Genomic DNA, 21417 nt, shown 5'->3' with positions numbered 1-21417 from the left:
CTAAACTAAACTAAACTAAACTAAAGCAAAAAATAATAATTTATTTTTGTTTGATTTCTTTTTTTATCTTTTTTTTAGAGATAAACGTTATCTGAATTTTCTGAATACAAACATTCGAATAAACAGAACGAGATGTGAAACCACTCGATTTAATAATCCGTTTCGTTTTAAGGGAAAGTGAAAGTTAGTGATGAGAGGAAGATGGCAGGGAGCAACGAGCCAGGTTCACTAACTTGCGCCATATGTTTGGATGAACTAAAGAGGCCCGTGGCGCTCCACTGTGGCCACAGCTACTGCATGGACTGTGTGAACACCTACTGGGACCAGGAGGATCGCCACGGTGTTTACAGCTGTCCACAATGCAGACACACCTTCCCCTCCAGGCCTCTGCTGAACAAAAGCACGGCGCTGGTGGATTTGATGGGGAGAGTGTCAGGGGCAGAGAAACGTACCTCTGCAAATCAGGACGGCGTCAGCACGCGAGACGTGGACTGTGATTTCTGCACCGCAGGGAAGCTGAAAGCAGTCAAGACCTGCTTGGTGTGTCTGGCCTCATACTGCGCCACTCACCTGCAGCCTCACTACGAGTCTGCTGCCTTTAAAAAGCACAAGCTGGTGGACGTCTCTACCCCCATAGAAGAGCGGATCTGCTCGAAGCACGACAAGCTCCTCGAAGTGTACTGCCGCAGCGATGGCCAGTGTGTTTGCCTGCTTTGTGTGATGGATGAGCACAAAGGTCATGACACTGTCTCAGCTGCAGCAGAAAGGAGAGAGAAACAGGTAAACACACTTACTCCCTAATGAGCAGAAGGGCGTTTTCCATAATTCCAGTGAGAATAAACATTATTACAAAGAAGGACTTTAGGGCTGTCCTGGATTCTTCATTACCGCATGTATATATTTCACTGTGCAAGACAAGTCACACGTGAACAAATGTGTAAAGAACAATATGAATTTTATTTGCAGAAACAATTTGGGAAGAAAACTCAAATATACCGACAGGGAATCCAGGAGAAAGACAAACAGCTCAGACAGCTGCGACAGCAAATTAAAGCGCTGCAGGTAAATCATGTTGGACTTGATTCCTATTGAATTCCTGTCTTTAGGAAAGTTTACATTCTAATTTCTGTACCATTTATTTTGTTAAATGAATAAAGATTTTTTTCCGATCAATAGCTTTCAGCAACACACAACGACAGATGTTTTGCTCATTTCTGAACAGTGTTACTGTCCTTGCTGCTCAGAAGGTCCCTGTAACATGCAACCATCACAGTTGACCTTATGCATTACATAGCTTATCTGACGTTTTCACTTTGTCATTATGGGTGATTATGTAGCTGAAAGAGGAAAATGGAAATTTACTCAGTTGCAGACTCAAATAAATTGCACAAAAACTAAAGAAGGGTTAATTTTTTCTCGCTGTAAATACGTTTCAGTGTGCTGGAGATGCAGCAGCTGATCAGAATGAGAAGGCCTATGCTGAAATCATCCACATGGCTGATATGAGACGCTGTGCTGTGAGGGAGCGGATCAGGGTTCAGGAGAAGGCTGCAGTAAGCCAGGCTGAGGCACTCGTGGATCGGCTGGAGGAGGAGATCTGTGAGCTGGGGAAGGGAGAGGATGAGCTGAAGCGCCTGTCAATCACAGAGGATCACATTCATTTCCTTCAGGTACATAGACTCACAGACAGAAACGATCTGGAGGACCCAAGAGTAAAGCTGTTTCTCTGTTCTTGTTTCTCTAGAGCTTCCAGTCCATTTCACAGCATCCAGAACCCAACACAAATTTCAGCATCCAGCTACACAAACCCTTTAAATTTGTGACAAAGACTATGTCTGACTGGAGAGACAAAATGGAAAATGTGATGAAAGCTCTTGATGAAATTTCCAAAACAAGTAGGAGAAAATAGTTTATAATAGTTTATTGGATTTAGGTGATATAGTTTGCCAAATGATTTAAGAATGCACTAACTGACTTTAACTTTCTGTGTTTAGTTCAAGTCAACCTGGATCCCACAACACGTCAAGAGTTCTTACTGTGTGAGTTGGCACAAACACATTCAAATGACCCCGTGCTTTACTGTGTATGTCCCGAGTTACACTGTGAACATGTACATTACAGATTTCTCCCACCTCACTTTGGATCCCAACACAGTATTTGAAAACCTCCTGCTTTCTGAGGGAAACAGGAAAGTAACCTGGATAAGGAAACCCCAGCAGTACCCGAGTCACCCTGAGAGATTCACCAATTATGATCAGGTTCTGTGCATCGAAGCTTTATAAGGCGTTTGCTACTGGGAGGTTGAATGGAAAGGGCCCCGGGTTGAGGTTGCCGTGTGCTATAAAAGCAGTGGCCAGGTAGAGAGTGGCTTTGGATACACTGGCATATCCTGGTGCATTTCCCTTTCAAATTCTGGTTGCACCTTTTGGCACAATCAAGTCAAAAGCAAAATATCGGCTCCCTGCTCCGCTACAGTAGGAGTGTATCTGAATCACAAGGCAGGGAGCCTGTCCTTCTACAGTGTGTGTGATTCTGGTCAAATGACCCTGCTGCACAGGCTTCAGACCACATTCTCCCAGCCGCTGTACGCTGGGTTCATGGTCTCCAGAGGATCCACCGTTAGAATAATCACATCTAAGTAGAAGTGTCATTTACAGTTCTAACCATTGTGATAATGGACAAAATGCACCTGAATGTGGGCAGATCGATCCTAATATCAATACTATCAATACCAACGCTAGTATTGATATCCATCCCCCCAAAAAATATTGATGCTTTGGTTGGATTTTTACTCCTCTTTACGCAAGACTCTCTTGTCTGTCTGCATCTCTAAGTGCCTGTGTGTAAGCTGAGTGCCTGCGCCACTGATTTGTTGTTGTACTTTGCATTTGTTGCTGTATTTGACTAATGAAATTTCCCCATTGCGGGAGCAATAAAGGCTTTCTTTTTCTTATTCTTCTTATATGTTAAATTGGCTCAAAGGAATTTAAGAAAGTCTAAATATTTCAACTGAAATTGCACTCATAAACTTTGTAACAACAAATTAGTGGTGTAAGGTTATACGTTGATCACCCAAAATAGAGGGGGTGTCACAGCAGTACAAGAAATGAACAATATCAGTACAGAATACATTTTATGTACACAATAGAGCAGTAATAGTACATGTACTATATTACTCACTGAGAGACAGCAGTGACATCACACTGACTGCATCCTGTAAGGCAAAGTGCAGTTATCTGACTCCATCGTGTGGACAGATATCTGATCAGAAAAGAAACTAAGGTCAAAGCACGCTAATACACACGGCAGTCAGCATGAAAGCCCTCCCACTGGGAACAACCCACCAGGAAGCCACTCCTTTGTCTGAGGAAGTAAGAGTAACTCTCTTATGCCTGGGAGAAGATGGCTGACAATCCAGAGCTGTTCGACTGCTCAATCTGTCTACAGTTACTGGAGGATCCGGTCACAACTCTCTGTGGACACAACTATTGTATGAAATGCATTAATACTTTTTGGGATCAAACTGATAGTGGAGACAGAGCGTTCAGCTGCCCTCAGTGCAGGGAGACGTTCTTCCCGAGGCCTGTTCTGAAGAGGAACACACTTCTGGCGGATCTGTTGGAGCAACACAAGAAGAAAAACTGCCAAAATGCTGAAGATGAGGACGCTGCTGCTCCCGGCGACGTGCAGTGCGACGGCTGCACAGGCAACAAACGAAAAGCGTCCATGTTCTGCCTTGTGTGTTTGGCCTCTTATTGCGAGACTCATCTGCAGCCTCACTTTGAGGTGTCACCGTTAAAAAAACACCGTCTGGTTCCGGCTTGTGCTAAGATCAAAGAAAGCATCTGTCAGGAGCATAACAAACTTCTGGAGCTTTACTGCCGCACTGATCAACAGTTCATATGCCTGATGTGTGGGATGGAGAAGCACCAGGGCCACGACACTGTGGAAGTGGCGGCGGAAATGGCAGAGATGCAGGTAATACAGCTAAACCTCACGTTGAGGACATGTGTCTGTCACTTCGTTTCTGTAAATCTCCTGAATTTGTGTTTGAACAGAGACGACTGGACGGGGCTAAACTAGAAATTTTAGGTAGGATGCAGGACTCTCAGAGGAAGATGGCACAGCTGAAGGAAGCTGCAGCCTCTATTAGAGTGAGTGTCCCCCTCACCTTCATTAAACATTTATCAACTCTTTATTGGTCAGAACTCAAAGCACTGCGCCTAGAAAATGTCCCAGAAAAAGCGCAGGTTCTAAATACATATACGCGTTTCAGGCTGCTGCCTGGGAGGCCTGCGACGACTTTGAGCAGCTGTGCGAAGCACACATTCGCGGATACGTCCGCTCTGTGCAGAGGAAGTTCTCTGAGGTGAGAGAAAAGGTGGGAGACGTGGAGAAGGCCGGCGTGGACTGGACCGACGACTGCGTCAGACAGCTGCAGCGGGAGGCGTCCGCGCTGAGGAGCCGGGAGGACGACCTGGACCAGCTCTCACTAATAGATGATCCCGTTCAGTTTCTGAAGGTGACGTGTGCACGTTGTGCTGTTCTGTGTGTATCTTATTGTAGTTATGCAGTGTATTTGTCTGATGCGTGTAGGGCTTGCAGGACCTGGGGCCCCTCCCTGTGTCCCCGGACGCACATGACAGGCTCAACACCCTCACAGACTTTGTCACCGCACAGAAGGATAAGCTTAGACTTATGTGCAACAAGGAAAAACAGGAATTATCCAGTCATTCTGAAAACACTCAGCGTAAGTGCAGAATGTCTGAATCCATTAAGAGTTGCTTCTTCTTCATGACTGCATGAAGTGAATATTGTCTGCTTTTTTTCAAATCAGTGTTAAAAATCCCAAAACAGCAACAAATACTCTCAAGGACTTCATTCAAAGCGAACAGTAAGCATGGCGTTAATTCAGTTTCAATAAATATCTGCACCAACATACAAAAGCTTCACCTAAAGGCGTTTTTTGACCCTTTCCTCGCAGAGGCCGAAGTGGAGGTGGATCCCTGCACTGTAGCGGCGTGTCTTTGCTTGGCCAACAGCAACAGGCAGATGCTGTGGAGCGAGAGAGACCAGGGTCACCCCGATCATCCCGACCGGTTCACCCACTCCTACCAGGCTCTGTGCAAGGAGGGTCTTGACGGAAACCACTACTGGGAGGTGCAATGGGATGGGGGCGTCGTTGAGTTGGCCGTGTCCTACAAAAGCATTAAGAGAAAGGGTTATGGGAAGGACTGCTGCTTTGGCCACAATGATGTGTCCTGGAAATTAACCTGCTCTCCCTCTGGCTGCACCTTCTGGCACCATAATCTTCACAGGGACCAAATACCTCCAGCCTTTTCCCGCAGAGTAAGAATACACCTTGATTGTGAAGCAGGGGGTCTGAGTTTCTACCATGTTTGTGGTCCCGACAATATGATTCTGCTGCACCGAATCCAGACCACCTTCACCGAACCGCTCTATCCTGGATTCTCTGTTGACTTGGGTGCGACTTTGGAAATATGCAACATTTAGACAAGAGTTATGATTCAGCAATGGTAAACATTTTATATGTGAATTAATGGGACCAATAAACACTAATCAAATATGATTACATTTTATTCACTACGTTGTGCTGTGCATTACAATAATATTCCTTCATGCATTCAGTCAGAGTTGCATAACACCACAAATACGTTTTTTTTAATAAGTATTGATTTAAATTACGAAATATAAACTGATTGAAAATGATGAACTTGATTTAGAAGAAACTAAAATAAATATCAAAAGATTTTTATTATATATATGTTATTATAATTTTTTTACATTCTTAATTTTATTTACAGTTCCAAGCTACAAACATTGACATAACATGTAGCGCCAGCGCCACAAGCAACTTTAATTGCATAGAGGGAAGTTATAAAGCAGATTCTATGGAGGTGCTGGTGTAGGACTGGTCCACTGTGTCGTAGAAGCGCAGACAGGCTTTATAGTGCAGCAGCTTCTCATTCAAAGGGCTGACGGTCAGAGCTTTACCCTGCATACTCAGGTCTGTGTACCTGGGAAACAGGTTGACAGGAGAATACACTTAGAGGCACCGCTAACCCTCGTACTAACCTCAAGAAGAAGTCTGTCCAGAAATAATACTATACCTATAAGACACGCTCCAGAATGTGAGGGTATTGATAGCCATCAGCATGGCCAGGAGAAAGAAGAATCTCTCTAGATTTCCTTCATGCAGTGTGTTTGGATAGAAGTTACCTGTAATCAAGCGTCACCCTGCTCATATCAGCATCCGTAGATACTGGCAATGTGGAATAGAGTACTGCCCTCTCACCTCCAGAGACAAAGTACGCCAGCTGAATGATGAGAGCTCCAAGGCAGCAGCCCCCTCCATAGGACAGAGTGAGGAAGTGCAGCGAGATCCCGCTGATGTGGTTTGGCGTCAGCTGGAAGGATATGAGGGAGCCTGGCAGGGAGGAGGGCACTCATAGAAAATACACAGGCTGAATGTCGCTATGGAGCCGTTCAGTTTCACACTCACATGCCGGAGTGACGAGGGCCTCGGCGAGGCCAAGCAGTATGTACTGGGGCGCCAGCTGGAAGCACGGCATGGACGACACCTGCAGAACCTTCCCGGACAGGGTCTGCTCCACCAGGGGGGACGCCTTCCGCTGCAGCTCGGACAGACCCGCCACCAGGACCGACAGGGTGGCACACGCGTGGCCCAGGGCTGGAGGGGGAGCAGGGACAGGGTGGAGTCAAAGAGCTACGAAAACACCAGGGTGCTTGAATGCAAGCGGGGGGGGGGGGAACCCACTGATGAGCTTAGCGGGCGCCAGAGGAGTTTTGTCCATGGAGAGGCAGCAAGCAGTCACAAACTCAAAGAGCGGCGCTAAGAGCAGCAGAGGCAGAATGCTGATCACATTCATGGCACCGATGGGCAGCAGCAGCTCGTTCAGGCGAAGGTTGGAGTTCATCGTCTGTATGTAGTAACCGGAGGGAATCTGCAGGAAATACACCGGTTAACGTTCAGGCCTCGGTTAAAACGCGCAAACAACCCAGGAAGTGGTTATTCTCCAACCTGTGTGATGCAGGCCCTGTACAGCAGCTGCAGCCCGTACAGAGGGAAGAGCTTAGCCAGGACTTTGACGTTCTCCACATGGGTCTCGCTGTAACGTCCCCCGTTGTTCTCCTTGGCTCGGTCCAGCCAAGATGCCACGTCCCCGCCCAGGTGGCGCCGGTGCAGGCAGCACATCTTCAGCGAGTTCAGGAAGACTCCCAGCGTGGTCAGCAGGGATCCGGCTGCGGCGGAGACACAGGCCCGTTGAAGAATACAAACCAGGGCTGAGTGAGCGTGCGAAGGCCTCTGTACCTCGCTTGGGTTTGTAGGTGAGTTTGTTGCGTGTCATGTGCATCGCGATGAGAGCCAGGACCACTGAGGTGAAGGGGATGAGGAAGCCCAGGTTTTCGGCCACAGACTGCTGGATGTAAGCGATGCCCAGAAACACGAGCGCGGAATTCAGGTTGACCAGCCAGTAAAACCTAAAAGCAATGAGAGCAAATGTCACAGTGAGAAATCAGCCACATGATCACACAGCCCTGATGCTAACACTGACGCTAATCACTCCATGGATTCAGACGGCAGCACCACCCACCAGTTAAAGAAGGACAGGAGCTGATGCTGGTTGTAGCCCTGCAGGCTGTAGGCTCCCATTGGGCAGAGGATGGCCCGGATGCCGCCGATGCCCAGCGCCGCTGCCAGGAGGCCCACGTAGAACAAGATCTGCTGCTCCCGAGGTTCCAGCTGGTGGGTTATGTGGTGGGAGTCCACGTAGAAATCTTTAAATGGGAAGGCCACCACGGGCAGCATGGCTGTGCCTGGAAAGCAGAGGTCATGACCTCTACAGTAGCTTCACGCTCGAACATAAAGTCGCATATATGTTACATGCTGTGTTCGCTGTCACGTCTTACCAAAGAAATGCAGAAAAGCACACGAGTACAGCACCTTGGTCCTTCCCAGATAGGTTTCTGCAAACCACCCGACCAGAACCGGGGTCAGGGTGCTGGCCCCAATGAACGCCAGGTTGACGACAGCAGCCAGGTAGTTGTCGTAGCCCAGCTTCACGGTGCAGAAGAGAATCATGTTACATACGATTCCGAAGAAGGTGAATCTTTCACACAGCTCAACGAGCAGCACACAGATGATGACTTGGATCTTCTTGCGGGACCTCCTCGGAGACCCCCGGTCCAGACGCGGGGTCTTGGTGAGCCGTGGCCGTTTGCTTCTGCCCTGTGGCAGTCTCTGAAGGTCTATTGCCACCATACGGTAGGCTGCCGGGCTGCTTCGCTGGCTGAAAGCAGTGAGTAATGTCCCCTCGCGGAGCACCGATGGGAAACGTCTGACTAGGACAGGAGGAGCAGGAGAAAACGCTGGAATCCATCACTATAGTGTGACTCGAGCTCAACTGGATTTGCGAGAGATCAGACACACCTTCCTTCACTCTGCACGTGCTGGTAAGCGACGACCCTCTCGTGTCCTGATCTTACTCGGAATTGAAGACGTGTGGCACGAATGTGATATTTTATGGAGGATTGAATCCATGAAACACACGTGGAGCTAATTCGAGACCGCGGCAGAAATATTTTAAATACTGACACTGTTTTTTTGTTTGTTGACACATTTAATAGTTAAATGACAACGTGCCACTTAAAAGTCCACAATTCAATATAAATAATGAACTCAAAGCATCAAAAACAAACAATTTATTGCTGTGGGTTATAACAAACAGTCCCAAAATGTGACACCTCACTGTGAGAGCAGCTCTTCATTTTGGCTCGTCTGCTGGTAATTAGACGGGTGATGTTAAGCGGGAGTGAGAAGTGGTGCAGGTTCACTTTAGCTGGATCAGGCAGATAAACAACATTTGCCTTTTTTATGGTGGGCAGCAGTTGTGTCAAGCACAATCAGGAAGAAAGAAAAATAAAAGAGCATTAGGTCTTAAAAACTCAGGAAAACATCAGTAATGACAAATTTATAGATCTACCAGATCATATTCATAATAATTAGTACATATTGTGGTATTATCTTTATTCCCTTTGTTGCAGACACTCTGTTGTTGACTGTTCGTTTGTTTTCATCATGATCTCACTTTGAAATGAAGGTGCATTTACACTGCAGTCAATAATATACAAACAAGTCGCCTTTTAAACCAAATGGTGATTTAGGGGAATGATTTTATACAGCGTGAGTAATGCATTTTATGAAGGGTTGTATTTTTAAGTAGCTTGTATTACGTTTGAGTGTATGTGTTGGTAATTTAACAAATTTCCTCACTTTACATGCTTTTAAAAACAGCACAACCCAAACAAACAAACTTTGTTACAGCGTCACAGAGTGAGGCGTTATCCATCACCATGGTAATAGAAACAGCGTCGGGTTGAGCGTGGGGGCGTGGTGCATCATGGGAAAAGGCTTTTAGTACAATGGTGCCAGCGTCAGGAAAAGGCGAACGGCAGCAACGAGACTTTTCCGCAAATTTAAACGTAAAGGTAGGCAGCTGCACGTGCACTGTTATTTAGCCTGCGCACATATACCGTAATGTTAGCTAATACACGGATCTGAACGTCAGCAGCACGTTAAGTTGGCTAACCAATGCTTGTTATGCTAACCAAGGTGTTACCTTTAAATGCTAACATTAGCAACACTTACGTGAAAACAGTTTGTTTACACTTATATCACCTAGTGTTAGTTGTGTATTTATATGTAGCTCAATTTAAAGGTTGCTTTAAGTTTATTTAATATCAGCTTACACACACAATTTGCTCATAACGTTTCATAAAAGTTCTCAAGTGTCGACGTTGTGCATTTCGCAGCTGACATCAGCTAGTAATGTCTGGAGGGAAGATGCCGAACTGTCCTTTATCTGCCTCCAAGGGGTTCAGCTCGACCCCTATCAAGATTACCCAGGGGAAAGACTTCCACACTACCAGCCAGTCAGCCGATGGCGTTCTGTCTGACGACGAAGACACATTTTCCCTGCTCTCACCCATCTATCATGACAGTTTTGACAGTGGTGAAGAAGACTTGGATCGCAGCCCAGTTCAGCAGCCTTCACCCAGGCACCGCACACATTCAAGGCTCAGTAATTCACCAGTCAGGTACTGCTGAGTGTTTAAAATATGATCTGACCTACATGCTGTTCTATTATATGCTGCGACTTATACAGATAACACTTAAACATAGACTACATGTATCATTATTGCTGTGTTCTTAATATAGATGCGAGCTACCCAAAACACCTTCAGACCAGATGCTTAGTCCAGATGTTCATCCTGCTTCCACCACTCTGAACGCATGGGAAATGTGGCTGGTGAACAAAGCCAAGAAGGAACGCCTAAGATTGGAAAAGAAAGCCGAAGAGGCAAGACATCAGCTTTAATTTCTAATTGCATGATACAACATTAGTTTTTGCTTTTCTTTTGTATTGGTATTTTTTGATTATTTGGTTTCAGTCCCTGAATAGGGTTTTATATTTTTAGGAGCGCCTACTCAAACAAAAAAAAGAACAACAGGACAGAGAGGAGGTACAGAAAAAAATTGTCATGGAGGAGAGAATCCAAGAGTGGCTCAAGATGAAAAGACAACAGGTAAATAAAAAAATCAAGACAAAAATCTAATTTTTCAAATTATTGCACATGGATTCAATTTTTCTCATATTATAATTGTTAACTATTTTCTATTTGCCATCCTAGGAGAAGCAAGAGCAATTAATAAAACAGAGCAAAGAGGAGGAGGCGATACAGAAGCAGCAGGAGAAACAAAAGGAGACTGAACGGAAAGCTGAGCAAAAATACAGAGACTGGCTGCAGAAGAAGAACAGAGAAAAAATGGAAAGAGAAAAAAAGGAAAAGGTAATGTGAAAATATTTAGTATTTCATTTTCAGTTAAAAAATACCTCTACATTCATGATACATTGGGCAGGTTCTGAGAGAGGTTTCTTCTTTGCAGGAGCAGGTTGCCTTGAAGGAGGAACAGGAAAAAGAGCGCAGGAGGAGGGCAGAGGAAAGGTTCAAAGAGTGGCTGGCAAAAGCTAATGAAAAAAGCAGCGCAAGTCCCAAATCACCTTGCTACCCTACAAGTAAGGACATTTCAGTGATCCGGAAATGATTAACTATAGATTTTAAATAAAACTCATACAATACACGTTTTCATGCAAATTGTTGCAATTATTGGCCACAGAATGTCATGTCAGATTATTTTAAATATTGACTGTTCTGTACTGATTTAACTTCCTCCAGGTCCTTATGACAAATCCTACCCATCACCCAGCTTCTACAATCCGATTCCATGGAAACCAATTCCTGTCCCTCCTCCAGAAACACCAGTGAATAAGACGTCTGTCAAGAAACCTCAGAAACATAGAACCCGCCAACAAAGCCCCATCCCCACTTATAGACTCAGAAATACTGTCAGTGCAGGACAATTGCTGCAGAGGAGATGACACGGCACTCTGACATCTTTGCTTGTGTTATTGTATCCTAGTTACAGCTCTGATATGATTTCATCCACACCACTGCAAGCTCCTCAACAGACGTTTTTTCTGAATCACACGAGTGTGCCTGTGGCAATTAAGACATGATTCTTTATGTATGTCTTATTCTTATGGTTGTAGTTGGAGCAGTTCTATAACACATTCAGATGTAATGTCTGTTCGGGGTTTAGAATACTTTCCATATTTTCCAAGATATTTTGTCTTGTAATTATAATCATCCTCAACATAAGAATGCGCAGCATAATATGTGGCATGTTATGTAAATTAAATCTGATTGTTTTTATGATAAATGCTGTACGTTTGTTCTCAGCCAGGCTTGACTGCTGTCCTTGTGCTCTCTGTTCCATCTCTGACTGGTCAACAAAGCCACATCTTTTTTAGACACCAGCCGCACAGCAGAAAGAAGGCGGTTGGTGGTCACAGCCAAAGATAGACCCGGCTTGGTCAAGTGCCTCTTACACTCACACATTGTTCTGTGTCCAGCTGTGTCTTGTTCTTCTGTGGGCTGAGATGATGACAGAAACAAGTGAGGGGGTGGAGAGCGAGCGAGGCAGCGAGGGGGACTGATTTGTAGCAGTTTGCTCATTCTGTGTTTGCATCTCACTGTGAGTGCATGAAGCCTCAGGTAAAGTGATTTCAGTTACGCTTTATTTATTCAGTAAATAATCTACTTGCATTGTATTTTACCTGTGCTTTGGTGGTTCAGCCCTTTGTGTCACTGACGTCATTGGAATGCACTTGTTGACAGGAGTTAATGGAGATCCAGATTATGCTGAATGTAAATTTGGACGGGTAAAATAGAACATTCTCAGGTCTAAGCTGTGAAGACAAAGATGGGAAGTGTTTACATTCTGTCAGGAGAGGCTTAAGCTGTTTGCCTCGGAGCGTTTGCACACTGAGCCATGTATGCATAACTTGTCTTCAGAAAGACTTACGGTTCTGTTTAAGGTCAGCCTCCAGCACTTTGGCTCTCTGTGTACTATCTTATGTGTTAATCATCAGCTGTGCTCACGTTAATCTACTGTACAGTGCTTTGGATAATAAATAATGTTGGAACTGAACTAAATTTTATTCTGGCTCTTCCAGGTATTGTGTCCCGCCTGAACAGAAGGTTCATATCCCAAGATGCAGTTGTGCAAGTGGGCTGGCAGTTGGAGGTCACACCTACCTAGACAGGTAGGGGAGTGTCTTAACTGTCCCAGAATCAAAATGAGTGGGTAAGAGCTGTAGAGGGCAGAAGGAGGGACAGTCTAAAGGGCAGAATTACAGAACACGCCACGACTGTTTAAGACTTAAGGAACAGAATCAATAGTGTGACATGGAACCAAGGACGGCATGAAAAAGTCTTTGTGTCCAGGATAAAAGGAGCAGATTATGGAGTATTTTTTGGGGGGGGGGGTTCTTGTCTGTCATTTTTTTGACTAAAGCCTTTAAATGAGAGAAATACAGAACCTGTTAGTATAAAGTTTAGATTTAACAGTTTTTTGTTAGATGGCTTTTGATGACATACACCTTAAACCATAAGGTGTTTTTTTTTCACTATGGTTGTTGCAAACCTGATTAGTTCCTTTTGCTGACAAGGATGTTCCCGCTGTTACTGTAAATAGTCTCTGTTGTTATTCACACAACTTGGAGGAAACCAGAAGTCTGAGCCAGTGTTTCAGTCCCAGCGTTCTGTTTATATGTATATATCCCTCTCTTCATGATGCAGTCTACGCTTCCAGAGATAGAAGACACTTTTGACTTCCTCTTTAAAATCATCCTGGTTGGGGACTCCGATGTGGGGAAGACCTGCGTCGTCCAGAGCTTCAAGTCTGGAATATTCATCGAGAAGCAGCAAAACACCATTGGGGTCGACTTCACTGTTCGTACTCTGAACATTGATGGGAAGAAAGTGAAGGTAGCTGACGTGTATTCTGTTTGTTTTACTGTCCTAGTTATCTATTTTTGATCTTAAATATTCTTAATCTTAATCACAGGTGTTAAGGCTCAGTCATTTCACATATATGATGCATTATATATATGCTACACATCCTAATTTTGTGATCTGTGTACCTGTGCACTTTCTCCTAAAGCAAATAATCTGTCTTCATGTTCCAGATAATCAGGTTTTTTTTTTTGCTAACTGCTTCTTTCAAACCATATCCTGTCTGGGTTAGCTTTCTGGGCGTGTTGACTGTATGGATGTCTTGTTACGCTAATTAGGTGAGGGGTAAACATTGTTATCAAACACCCAGGAATGATCTTATCAAACGTTTCTGGGAGTGTGTTCGGAGACACTTTTACACATTTTAGTTAACTATTCACAGACTTTGGTTTGTCTTTGGTGTGTTGCTTTAGATGCAGGTGTGGGACACGGCCGGACAGGAGCGTTTCCGCACCATAACTCAGAGCTACTACCGCAGCGCCCACGGTGCCATGGTGGCCTATGACATCACGCGGCGCTCCACTTTTGAATCTGTTCCCCACTGGATCAGGGAGGTGGAGCAATACGGAGCTGCCAGCGTGGTGGTGATTCTCATTGGTAAGTAAAAAATCTAATTCTGTTGGTTTCTTGTGAATAGCCTTCAAATGTATTTCTGAGGCATAATAACTATAGACTAAGCGCAAGAAAAAGACACAAAATAAGAATACAGTGGACTCCAGTCGCTGTGCTGCCTCATTACAGTCACTGGGCTAAAGTCAAATGCTCAACACTCATCATATTTGATCCTTTAAATTCTTCAACAAACTACTATTTATTTTGTATTTTTGCCAATGCATAACTTTTGTATTTATTTGTAAACTAGTTTGCTTGGTTATTTTTATGGAAGCAGCAGGTGGTGCTGGTGCTGCTGATGTGTTGTAGCTTATCCTGGTATCATGCAGAGAAAGAAACTACCACAGTTCTTATCTCAACTATCTATATTTAGGTATTTGCATTTTTTAGAAAAATGATATCTGAAAATACTTCTAGAGTGGAAACAATAGAGAATCAGCAATTAATGATTGATTGGGATCACAACCAGTAACTATTGTAAGTACGTATTGAAGATATGCTGCTTGTTTTATACCTTATCACTATTGGTCAGAGTGAACAAGTAACTATCAGTATATTAATTTAAATGGAACAAAACACTTTTAATAGCTCAAATGCTCTGACCTCCTGCAGTGCAAATACTTAGGAAATCATAGTTATAACATGCAGCCCAGTTTGTTTTGATATTTATGCTGTTAACTGTAAACACTTCACATCTAGATGAGAGGCGCAGAAATTAAATAATTACCTGATTTAAAAATGTTAAATAATTAACAAAAGCACAAAAGGTTCTTCTTTGACAGTAGCGTAAGCATCCATTCATTGTGCTGTCACAGACGCTCACAATAGTAGACAAAATAATTATTGTGACCTCTTGTTTTACAATGTAGTCCAGTGATTTGAATCTTCCTTTGTTCATCATCATTACAGGTAATAAGTCAGACCTCCAGACTCAGAGACAGGTGTTGTTTGAGGACGCATGCACTCTGGCAGAGAACAACAGTGTGCTGGCTGCTTTAGAAACGTCCGCCAAGGAGGCTCAGAATGTAGAGACTGCCTTTATCCTCATGGCCCGGGAGCTGCTGGCACGCAACGGCTTGACCATGACAGACGAGATCTCACATGAATCGCCTCATTTCATGCTGAGCAACAACTCCCATCCCATCGATAGTTTGTCTTCGGATAAAAAGTGTGGCTGCTGAGTGAGCTGAAGAAGGGATGCATTGTTTAATGCTTCCTTGAAAGATGGCGGCAGCTCAGATTCAATGGTTCAGTTCATCTGCCACTGAAGGAAAGTTATTTACATAAGAACTATAGACTGTTTGTTATTGTTATTGTGTGAATATAGGTTTTGAATTGTAACATTTATATGGTGACAGATTTTAAAAGACAGTTGCTTGTCAAATTTATTTTCCAATAATCTTCTGAATGTGACAGTTGATGAATGTGATGATGGTTCCACTATTACAAACAACACCTTTGCCGAGATTGTATCACAACATACACAGTATTTTTACTCAAAACGAATCATCCTTTCATATACAGTATGGCTTATACAACACATCGCCAGACTTCCACAGTATGAACGTGCAAATCACACATTATGCCTATTATAAACAAAACAGACCAGCACTTTATGGAACTGTCAGTGGTTCCACTTTCCCTTAAAACATCCTCTAAGACATTAATCAGTCATTGTGATTCATTAACAATTTGACAAAATAAGCCAAAGCCGTTCTATAAAGGTACCAACCTGAATCCTGACAGCTTTATTTTAAATACAGTCTCATAGTCAAACCAAGCTGAAATACGATAGCAGGAAAAACAAACAGCAGAACTGGTCTTGTGAAAAACTGTGTGTGGGGGGGTTGGGGTGGCTGTGCTGTCATGGACCCACAGTGCTGTTTCTTTTGTCTAGGCTCTGTGCTAGAAATCACTTGTAATTTAAAACACTTACTCATCTCATTTTATGAACTTTCAATTAAATTATAAAAGTCAGTGTAGTAAAAGCACGTAACTTAACACCTAGATAACATCTGTGTTCTCTTTGTTGATGTAGCTTGGGTTGTAAAAAAACATAAAACTATAAAACTTCACTATCGTGCACGAAAGACAAAAAAAACACCCCACTGTCCTATATTTAGTGTGAAAACTGCAGATTGTCACATCTGATTCAATGGGCACTTCATGAAAATCTACAGTGGCTACATTAATAGCTACAACTCACCCGAGAGGCGCATAGATCAAAGAGTAAAAAGATTGAGAGGTGTTGAAGCTTTTGGACCTGAGCATAGGAGGTGCATTTTACTCTAAAGGCCAGCCTTCCTGCTGGAACACCAGCTCCACCGCGTCCTTTACATCATGCACCTCAAAAGACGGCTGCATGAAGCTGGAGTTAAAACGAAAGTCCCGGTGGCCGTGAAAGACCTGCTGGTCGTTGCCAGTGCCTGTTGGCTCGGACACCGGGTCCTGCTGATCTCTGCTGTACACACCTGTGCACACCAGTATGGAGCTGCACCCCTCAGGGAGGTCCTCCTTAGCCCCATAACCATCAGATGCAGTAGGGCTGCAATCGACAGTTTCTCCTAAAGAATCTCCTCCTCCTTTACCACTCTTAGCCTGCATCCTGCGTCTTAGAGAGTTCTGGAGGTAGTTGTTGTACAGGTTGGCGCCATATATGTCAGCCATGGGGTTATCACTGTGAACATACATAGGAGTGACAAGAAACCCATTGGTTACAAAAGAGGATGAATAACGTGACTCCTAAAGCTCAAATGTTAGTCTCTCACCCCACAGCATACAGTCTTTTCACGGGTGAGGTCCAGCCAAGTCTCTCAGCCTGCTGTCGGACCAGCAGCTCAGCGTAGTTATAAGTCACCACACTGGGTTTGCCGATCAGAGCCTCGTACTTCAGCTCATAGCCTGTGACCTTCTTGTACAGGCTTTCTAAAGCCACCAAGAACATGCCATGGCCAAACCTTTGAGACAGGAACTGTGATTACAACCACACATTGACACGAGAAAAAAAGTGTAGTCCAAAGTGTTTTTTTCGAGACACATGTACAGTACCTGGGATTCTTCGCCTCAGCCATCCACAATATATCCATGTTACAGGCCAGGACGGGGATGTGAGGGTACTGCATGGGAGCCCAGTTATTGTCTGGGTTCCCGCTGGTTAGAAGTACATCAACAATAAGCTGAAGGTTGGTCTCCCATCTTATTGGCTCACCAAACAAGATGACAGCTGTGTGAGCAAACAGACGAAGAAGTAAACCACTGCTAGACTACTTACTACATGCTGAGTGTTACACTCCTATAGAAACATACCATCTATTGGCCTTAAGCCTTTGGTGGGTGGAATCTGTAAAGCAACAATTACAACTAGTAAGAGGTTTAACTCATAACTACGTATGAAGTGGTTTGAATATTAATTCTACTTACACGCCCCTTGGGTCTTCTGTTGTGATCCACCACATCCAGAAGTGGATATGCCTCTCTAAGCATGTCTATAGTTACAACATCCCGAAAGCCAAGGCTGATGTTTGGAAGGTTAAAGTCAAACATAAACAAGTGGCCATAAATATTTGTAACAAACAAAACCCTGGGGATGCAGTCTGCCATTGATCTTGCAACTCACTGACAAAATGTAACATTTGTTACACCAGAGTATGAATATGACACACCGCAGTGGTCTACTTACTCATAATAGAGAACAACGTGGGCACAATTAATAGTAAATAATAAGCCCTTAATCAAAAATGACAAAACTGTAAAGAATAAAAACAGTTGAAATGTGTGTAAGGCCCCAGCGAGGACGTCAGATGGAAAGGGGGACAAAGGGTGCAAAGATTAAATGCTGATAACAAACTGGGCCACGAACAGAAATACTCCAAATCAACAAAACACGCACAGATCTGAGGTCAACGGCCAGAGGGAGAGCAGGAACCAGAGGCAGTGATTTAAGACAGGATACTTATGAGCAACCTCCTCCACGGGGCCCTGTCCCGATACAAGCACACACATTTTGTGGAACTTTTCGAACATTCGCAGAGGACTGTGAGAGAGCACCACCTGGTCTGGAGACACCTAAGTTCAGGACAGTACAGAGAGTAACATTAAGGCCAGGGAGACAAGAAAAGCAAAGGCAAGACAAGGAAATCTTGGACAGATCTAATGAGTTGTTTACCTCCACATCCAGCCAATGTGATAGATGTTCAGCTTTGGTCTCCCTCATGCAGTTGCCAGCGTTAGTGACAAACACCACTGGCACCTTGTATTTCCCGTTTCGGTCCACCAGGTTCCTGAAGCACTGCTTGGCTGCAGGAATTGGTGTCGTCCCGCGCACCAACACCCCATCAATGTCAAACAGAAGCCCAAAGGAATTGGGGCCCTTCACAGGACGATCAGACGTTTAGAATGAAGAGATAAGGTTGGTCATTAACTTCACACTGAGTGATTATTATGATCTCATCATGTCAGCAGAACTGTGCTGAGATTGTTCATTGTGATGTTTCAGTGGAGTTAATAACACTGGGTATTATTTGAAGCTGGTAGTAAATGTGTTCAGAATTAAGTGAATTAAGTAAATGGGTAATTAAGTAAATGGGTAATAATGTGCTGAAATTAGCAGGAAATGTTTAATTTGACCAAATCCTGACCGCATACAACATTTACTTACTTTACTATAGTTTCTTAAAGTTGACGGCGAAGTGTGTAGTTGTTTTGCAGCTCCTTCGCAGCTTGACTTCAGCAAGTGCCAGACACTTTTCAGAGACTTCATTCTCTGCATTTCTTCAGGCACTTGTGTGTTTGAAAGCCGGCGAGTAAACAAAACACCGTAACTGAAAAAGGCCGCCCAAGCATTAGCTGAGGTCACGGTACCGGTCCAACTTACTTAGCAACTGTAACGACTGAAGAAACGCTCCTGGAACCGCAAACAGCTCATGCTGAACTCATGCTGAACTGCTGTCAACAGCACCGACAGCTAACGTCAATGAAGGCGCGTGCGCACAGAAATCACACCATTGTACTTCCTGGTACGATAATACGTCACTTTTCCAGTTGCCGAAGAGGCAACAAATGCGGCCATATTGATACGGGGACATGTTCCGTTACTGGGGATTATTGTTACTAATGGCTAACATACAGTTGTACAATAAACAAAATCAGTAACATTTAAATCAACACGTCTATTTATTCTGTCATGTCTCTCAAAACAGCATTTGAGTCTGGTCTGTCCACCGCTGTAATATGGCGGCGCCGGTCTGTACGTTTGGTGGAATTGAAACTGATCGACTCATAAACTGTAACTTTCTATTTACCGCAAATGGAAAGTTACTCGGTCCTCGTTTTAACCGTTTGTTTCCCCACCATATTAAAAGCCATAATAAAGAATCGTTTTCAGTTTTTGTCTCAAAACGAAAAGACGAGAAACTACTTTTAATCCAATTATGTTTCTGGTTTTGAAACGAGAAAACCAATGTGTTTTATATTTTATCTGGGATAGGCTCCAGCACCCCGGCGACCTCACGTACAGGATTAAGTGGAATAGAAGATGGATGGATGGATGGATGGATGGATGGTGTATGTAGTAAAGTGACTTAAGGAAGAAAAAATTAACAAATCAACGTCCTGATTAGTGTTACAACACTATTCTGACTTCAATGTGTTAGTTAACAGTTTATACAGATGTTACATCCTAAGAAGCAATACAAAGAAAAGTATATGTTTAACATCAAATTGATTTATTGAAGCTTGTAATCAGATGTTTCTATATGATCTATGAAACTGATTCTTGATGTCTCGTCTTGATTTTCTTCTGCTCAGAAGGAGACCAGCAGTGAGTTGAAGAGCTGCCAAACCCAGCAGCACAGAGGAAGCAGAGATCCAGTCACTTCCTCTATGTGATCCTGAGTCTCCTCTTCGTCTGCACTAGAGGCTGGAGGGATCGAAGAGGTGCAGGCTGCGCGAACAAGCATTATGAATAGATGTATGTCTCTGCACAGTCAGTTTAAGTTTATCACCACTTTATGTCACTACTATTACTCAGGTAAATTACTGCTCAGATGATGACTTACTGCACTGAGCCTCAAGGAAACACAGGTCTCACAGACAGGTAGGGAAAGGGAGAGAGCGGTAGGGAGAGAGTGCGTTTGGAGAGAGTGAAGGATGTAGAGACGGGGAGCAAGAGAAGGAGAGACAAAAGGAGCTTGGAGAGAGAGGCAAAGGGAGGAAGCTTGGAGAGGGAGAAGAAGTGAGCGAGAGAGTTTTGGGAAAAAGAAAAGGAGGGAGGGAGAGGAAGAGGGAGGGAGAGAGCTAGGAAAAATAAATGGAGGGAGAGACGGAGGGGCTTGATGGGGGGTACTGACTTGGGATCTTGGAGACAGAGTTTGGAGGGGTTTGGAGGGAGTCGGAGGGAAAAAAAAGAGCTTGACTAGAAAGAAGAACATTGGAGAAAGGAAGGAACAGAGGGAGCTTTGAAGGTGAGAGGGAGGGTGGAAAAGAGTTTTAACTAGAGGGAGGGAAGGAGCCTGGAGGTTGAGAGAGATGGAGCTTGAACAACAGGGAGCATGACTAGAGCAAGCCATCCAGACGGACTATGTCTGAATGGCAGTCCAGACATGTACCAGCCTCAGGTTATCGTGACTGTGCCTCTGGGTTTTAGGTGGGATCTTACCCGTCACAGGCGAACCAGCCTTCCAAACCAGTAGTGGTGGTGACTGAGTGGACTCATATGGAGCTTTACACACATTCATATGCTGGGGACAACTTTAACTCAAGCCGGGAATCGAACCAGCGGCTGTAGTCCCAAGTTTTCTTCAGTTTGGCTGACCTCAAACAATTGTGACTGTGCCTTAGGTCATCCTGGGTTTGTCGGTGGGATCTTAGCCGACATGGGAACCGGCCTTCCATGTTTGCACCACCAGCAGCTCAGGCTGTTGTTGGCTCCTCCTCCAACACAGACACCATTACGTTGACATCACCACACAGAGGTGGTGGTTGCCGTGGTAACGTCTTTGGAGGTGACAGTGGAGGTCAAAGGTACAGAGCTTTGACAAACACACACATTCACACACTTTCAGTTACTTTGGTATTAAATGTGTGATGCTAATTGTTAGTAACTGTGCTCTTTTCCAGACAACTGCTCGTCACTGGTTGGCATTGTCAAGTGTACACTTACTATCGTCATCCACACTTTACAACTAAAAAAACCTCTAACTAATATATTTGTCCATTATTACCTTGTGTCTAACACTGGTAGAAATATTTTGTACCAACACAGCATGAATCTCAGAATAAGTCAGATTGGTTGATCTCACATGTGGAATAGTGTAAAGTTTGTACTGTGTACATGCTGTGTAATCA

General features: G+C 44.2%; 5 protein-coding genes, 1 long non-coding RNA gene and 1 pseudogene across 8 annotated transcripts; 5 read left to right on the top strand and 2 right to left on the bottom strand.

Annotated features, from left to right (window-relative positions):
• The first annotated feature begins 7 nt into the window (after nt 1-7).
• On the top strand, nt 8-2953 carry LOC114856752 (tripartite motif-containing protein 16-like; annotated as a pseudogene).
• A 142-nt stretch (nt 2954-3095) lies between these two features.
• Nucleotides 3096-5590, top strand: LOC114856751 (E3 ubiquitin/ISG15 ligase TRIM25-like). The gene is made up of 6 exons (XM_029152437.3): nt 3096-3978; nt 4059-4154; nt 4277-4522; nt 4597-4750; nt 4838-4894; nt 4985-5590. The coding sequence occupies exons 1-6, from the start codon at nt 3403-3405 to the stop codon at nt 5512-5514; spliced, it is 1659 nt and encodes a 552-aa protein (XP_029008270.1). The 5' UTR covers nt 3096-3402; the 3' UTR covers nt 5515-5590.
• Nucleotides 5591-5733: 143 nt separating this feature from the next.
• slc15a5 (solute carrier family 15 member 5) lies at nt 5734-8405 on the bottom strand. Its single transcript, XM_055509760.1, is given in 7 exon segments — nt 5734-6038; nt 6132-6240; nt 6317-6448; nt 6524-6986; nt 7064-7284; nt 7355-7524; nt 7638-8405. Coding segments are annotated over 7 exon segments (1905 nt in total). The 5' UTR covers nt 8306-8405; the 3' UTR covers nt 5734-5896.
• A 987-nt stretch (nt 8406-9392) lies between these two features.
• Nucleotides 9393-11824, top strand: ccdc34 (coiled-coil domain containing 34). Of its 3 annotated transcripts, none has more exons than XM_055509758.1 (7): nt 9393-9531; nt 9917-10140; nt 10262-10403; nt 10522-10629; nt 10735-10893; nt 10997-11120; nt 11281-11824. In XM_055509758.1, exons 1-7 carry the CDS (start codon nt 9466-9468, stop codon nt 11481-11483), a joined length of 1026 nt encoding a protein of 341 aa, XP_055365733.1. In that variant the 5' UTR covers nt 9393-9465; the 3' UTR covers nt 11484-11824. The 3 variants fall into 3 exon arrangements, with proteins under 3 accessions (XP_055365733.1, XP_029008277.1, XP_055365732.1); XM_029152444.3 differs by having other exon boundaries at nt 9856-10140; nt 10991-11120; XM_055509757.1 differs by having other exon boundaries at nt 9396-9531; nt 10991-11120.
• A 143-nt stretch (nt 11825-11967) lies between these two features.
• Nucleotides 11968-15277, top strand: LOC114856758 (ras-related protein Rab-19). Its single transcript, XM_029152446.3, has 5 exons — nt 11968-12159; nt 12621-12710; nt 13246-13434; nt 13875-14058; nt 14983-15277. Exons 2-5 carry the CDS (start codon nt 12660-12662, stop codon nt 15252-15254), a joined length of 696 nt encoding a protein of 231 aa, XP_029008279.1. The 5' UTR covers nt 11968-12159; nt 12621-12659; the 3' UTR covers nt 15255-15277.
• A 167-nt stretch (nt 15278-15444) lies between these two features.
• Nucleotides 15445-19055, bottom strand: hdhd5 (haloacid dehalogenase like hydrolase domain containing 5). The gene is made up of 8 exons (XM_029152439.3): nt 18731-19055; nt 18239-18442; nt 18026-18138; nt 17494-17587; nt 17380-17413; nt 17122-17296; nt 16842-17030; nt 15445-16750 (listed from the first exon to the last, which is right to left on the bottom strand). Exons 1-8 carry the CDS (start codon nt 18839-18841, stop codon nt 16357-16359), a joined length of 1314 nt encoding a protein of 437 aa, XP_029008272.1. The 5' UTR covers nt 18842-19055; the 3' UTR covers nt 15445-16356.
• On the top strand, nt 18349-21317 carry LOC114856760 (uncharacterized). Its single transcript, XR_003786126.2, has 4 exons — nt 18349-18481; nt 19879-20041; nt 20911-21093; nt 21190-21317. It is a non-coding gene; the product is annotated as an uncharacterized LOC114856760 (long non-coding RNA).
• Nucleotides 21318-21417: the final 100 nt, after the last annotated feature.

The sequence above is a fragment of the Betta splendens genome, chromosome 6, assembly GCF_900634795.4.
Source record: "Betta splendens chromosome 6, fBetSpl5.4, whole genome shotgun sequence".
NCBI classification, from domain to species: Eukaryota; Metazoa; Chordata; class Actinopteri; order Anabantiformes; family Osphronemidae; genus Betta; species Betta splendens.
The sequence above is the reverse complement of the archived record's forward strand: the minus strand, read 5'-3'. Positions and strand labels throughout refer to the sequence as shown.

Bases quoted from the DNA above. Each gene is read 5' to 3' on its own strand.
- ccdc34 (XM_055509757.1), top strand. From the start codon at position 9,466: ATGGTGCCAGCGTCAGGAAAAGGCGAACGGCAGCAACGAGACTTTTCC. The intron at 9,532-9,916 runs GTAGGCAGCTGC...TCTGCCTCCAAG, and splicing joins CCGCAAATTTAAACGTAAAG to GGGTTCAGCTCGACCCCTAT. The intron at 10,894-10,990 runs GTAATGTGAAAA...TCTTCTTTGCAG, and splicing joins AAAGAGAAAAAAAGGAAAAG to GAGCAGGTTGCCTTGAAGGA.
- LOC114856758 (XM_029152446.3), top strand. From the start codon at position 12,660: ATGCAGTTGTGCAAGTGGGCTGGCAGTTGGAGGTCACACCTACCTAGA. The intron at 13,435-13,874 runs GTAGCTGACGTG...GTGTTGCTTTAG, and splicing joins TTGATGGGAAGAAAGTGAAG to ATGCAGGTGTGGGACACGGC. The intron at 14,059-14,982 runs GTAAGTAAAAAA...TCATCATTACAG, and splicing joins CGTGGTGGTGATTCTCATTG to GTAATAAGTCAGACCTCCAG.
- hdhd5 (XM_029152439.3), bottom strand. From the start codon at position 18,841: ATGCAGAGAATGAAGTCTCTGAAAAGTGTCTGGCACTTGCTGAAGTCA. The intron at 17,588-18,025 runs GTATCCTGTCTT...TCCAAACATCAG, and splicing joins GTGGAGGAGGTTGCTCATAA to CCTTGGCTTTCGGGATGTTG. The intron at 17,297-17,379 runs GTATGTTTCTAT...TTGCTCACACAG, and splicing joins AGGCTTAAGGCCAATAGATG to CTGTCATCTTGTTTGGTGAG.
- LOC114856751 (XM_029152437.3), top strand. From the start codon at position 3,403: ATGGCTGACAATCCAGAGCTGTTCGACTGCTCAATCTGTCTACAGTTA. The intron at 4,155-4,276 runs GTGAGTGTCCCC...TACGCGTTTCAG, and splicing joins AAGCTGCAGCCTCTATTAGA to GCTGCTGCCTGGGAGGCCTG. The intron at 4,895-4,984 runs GTAAGCATGGCG...CTTTCCTCGCAG, and splicing joins GACTTCATTCAAAGCGAACA to AGGCCGAAGTGGAGGTGGAT.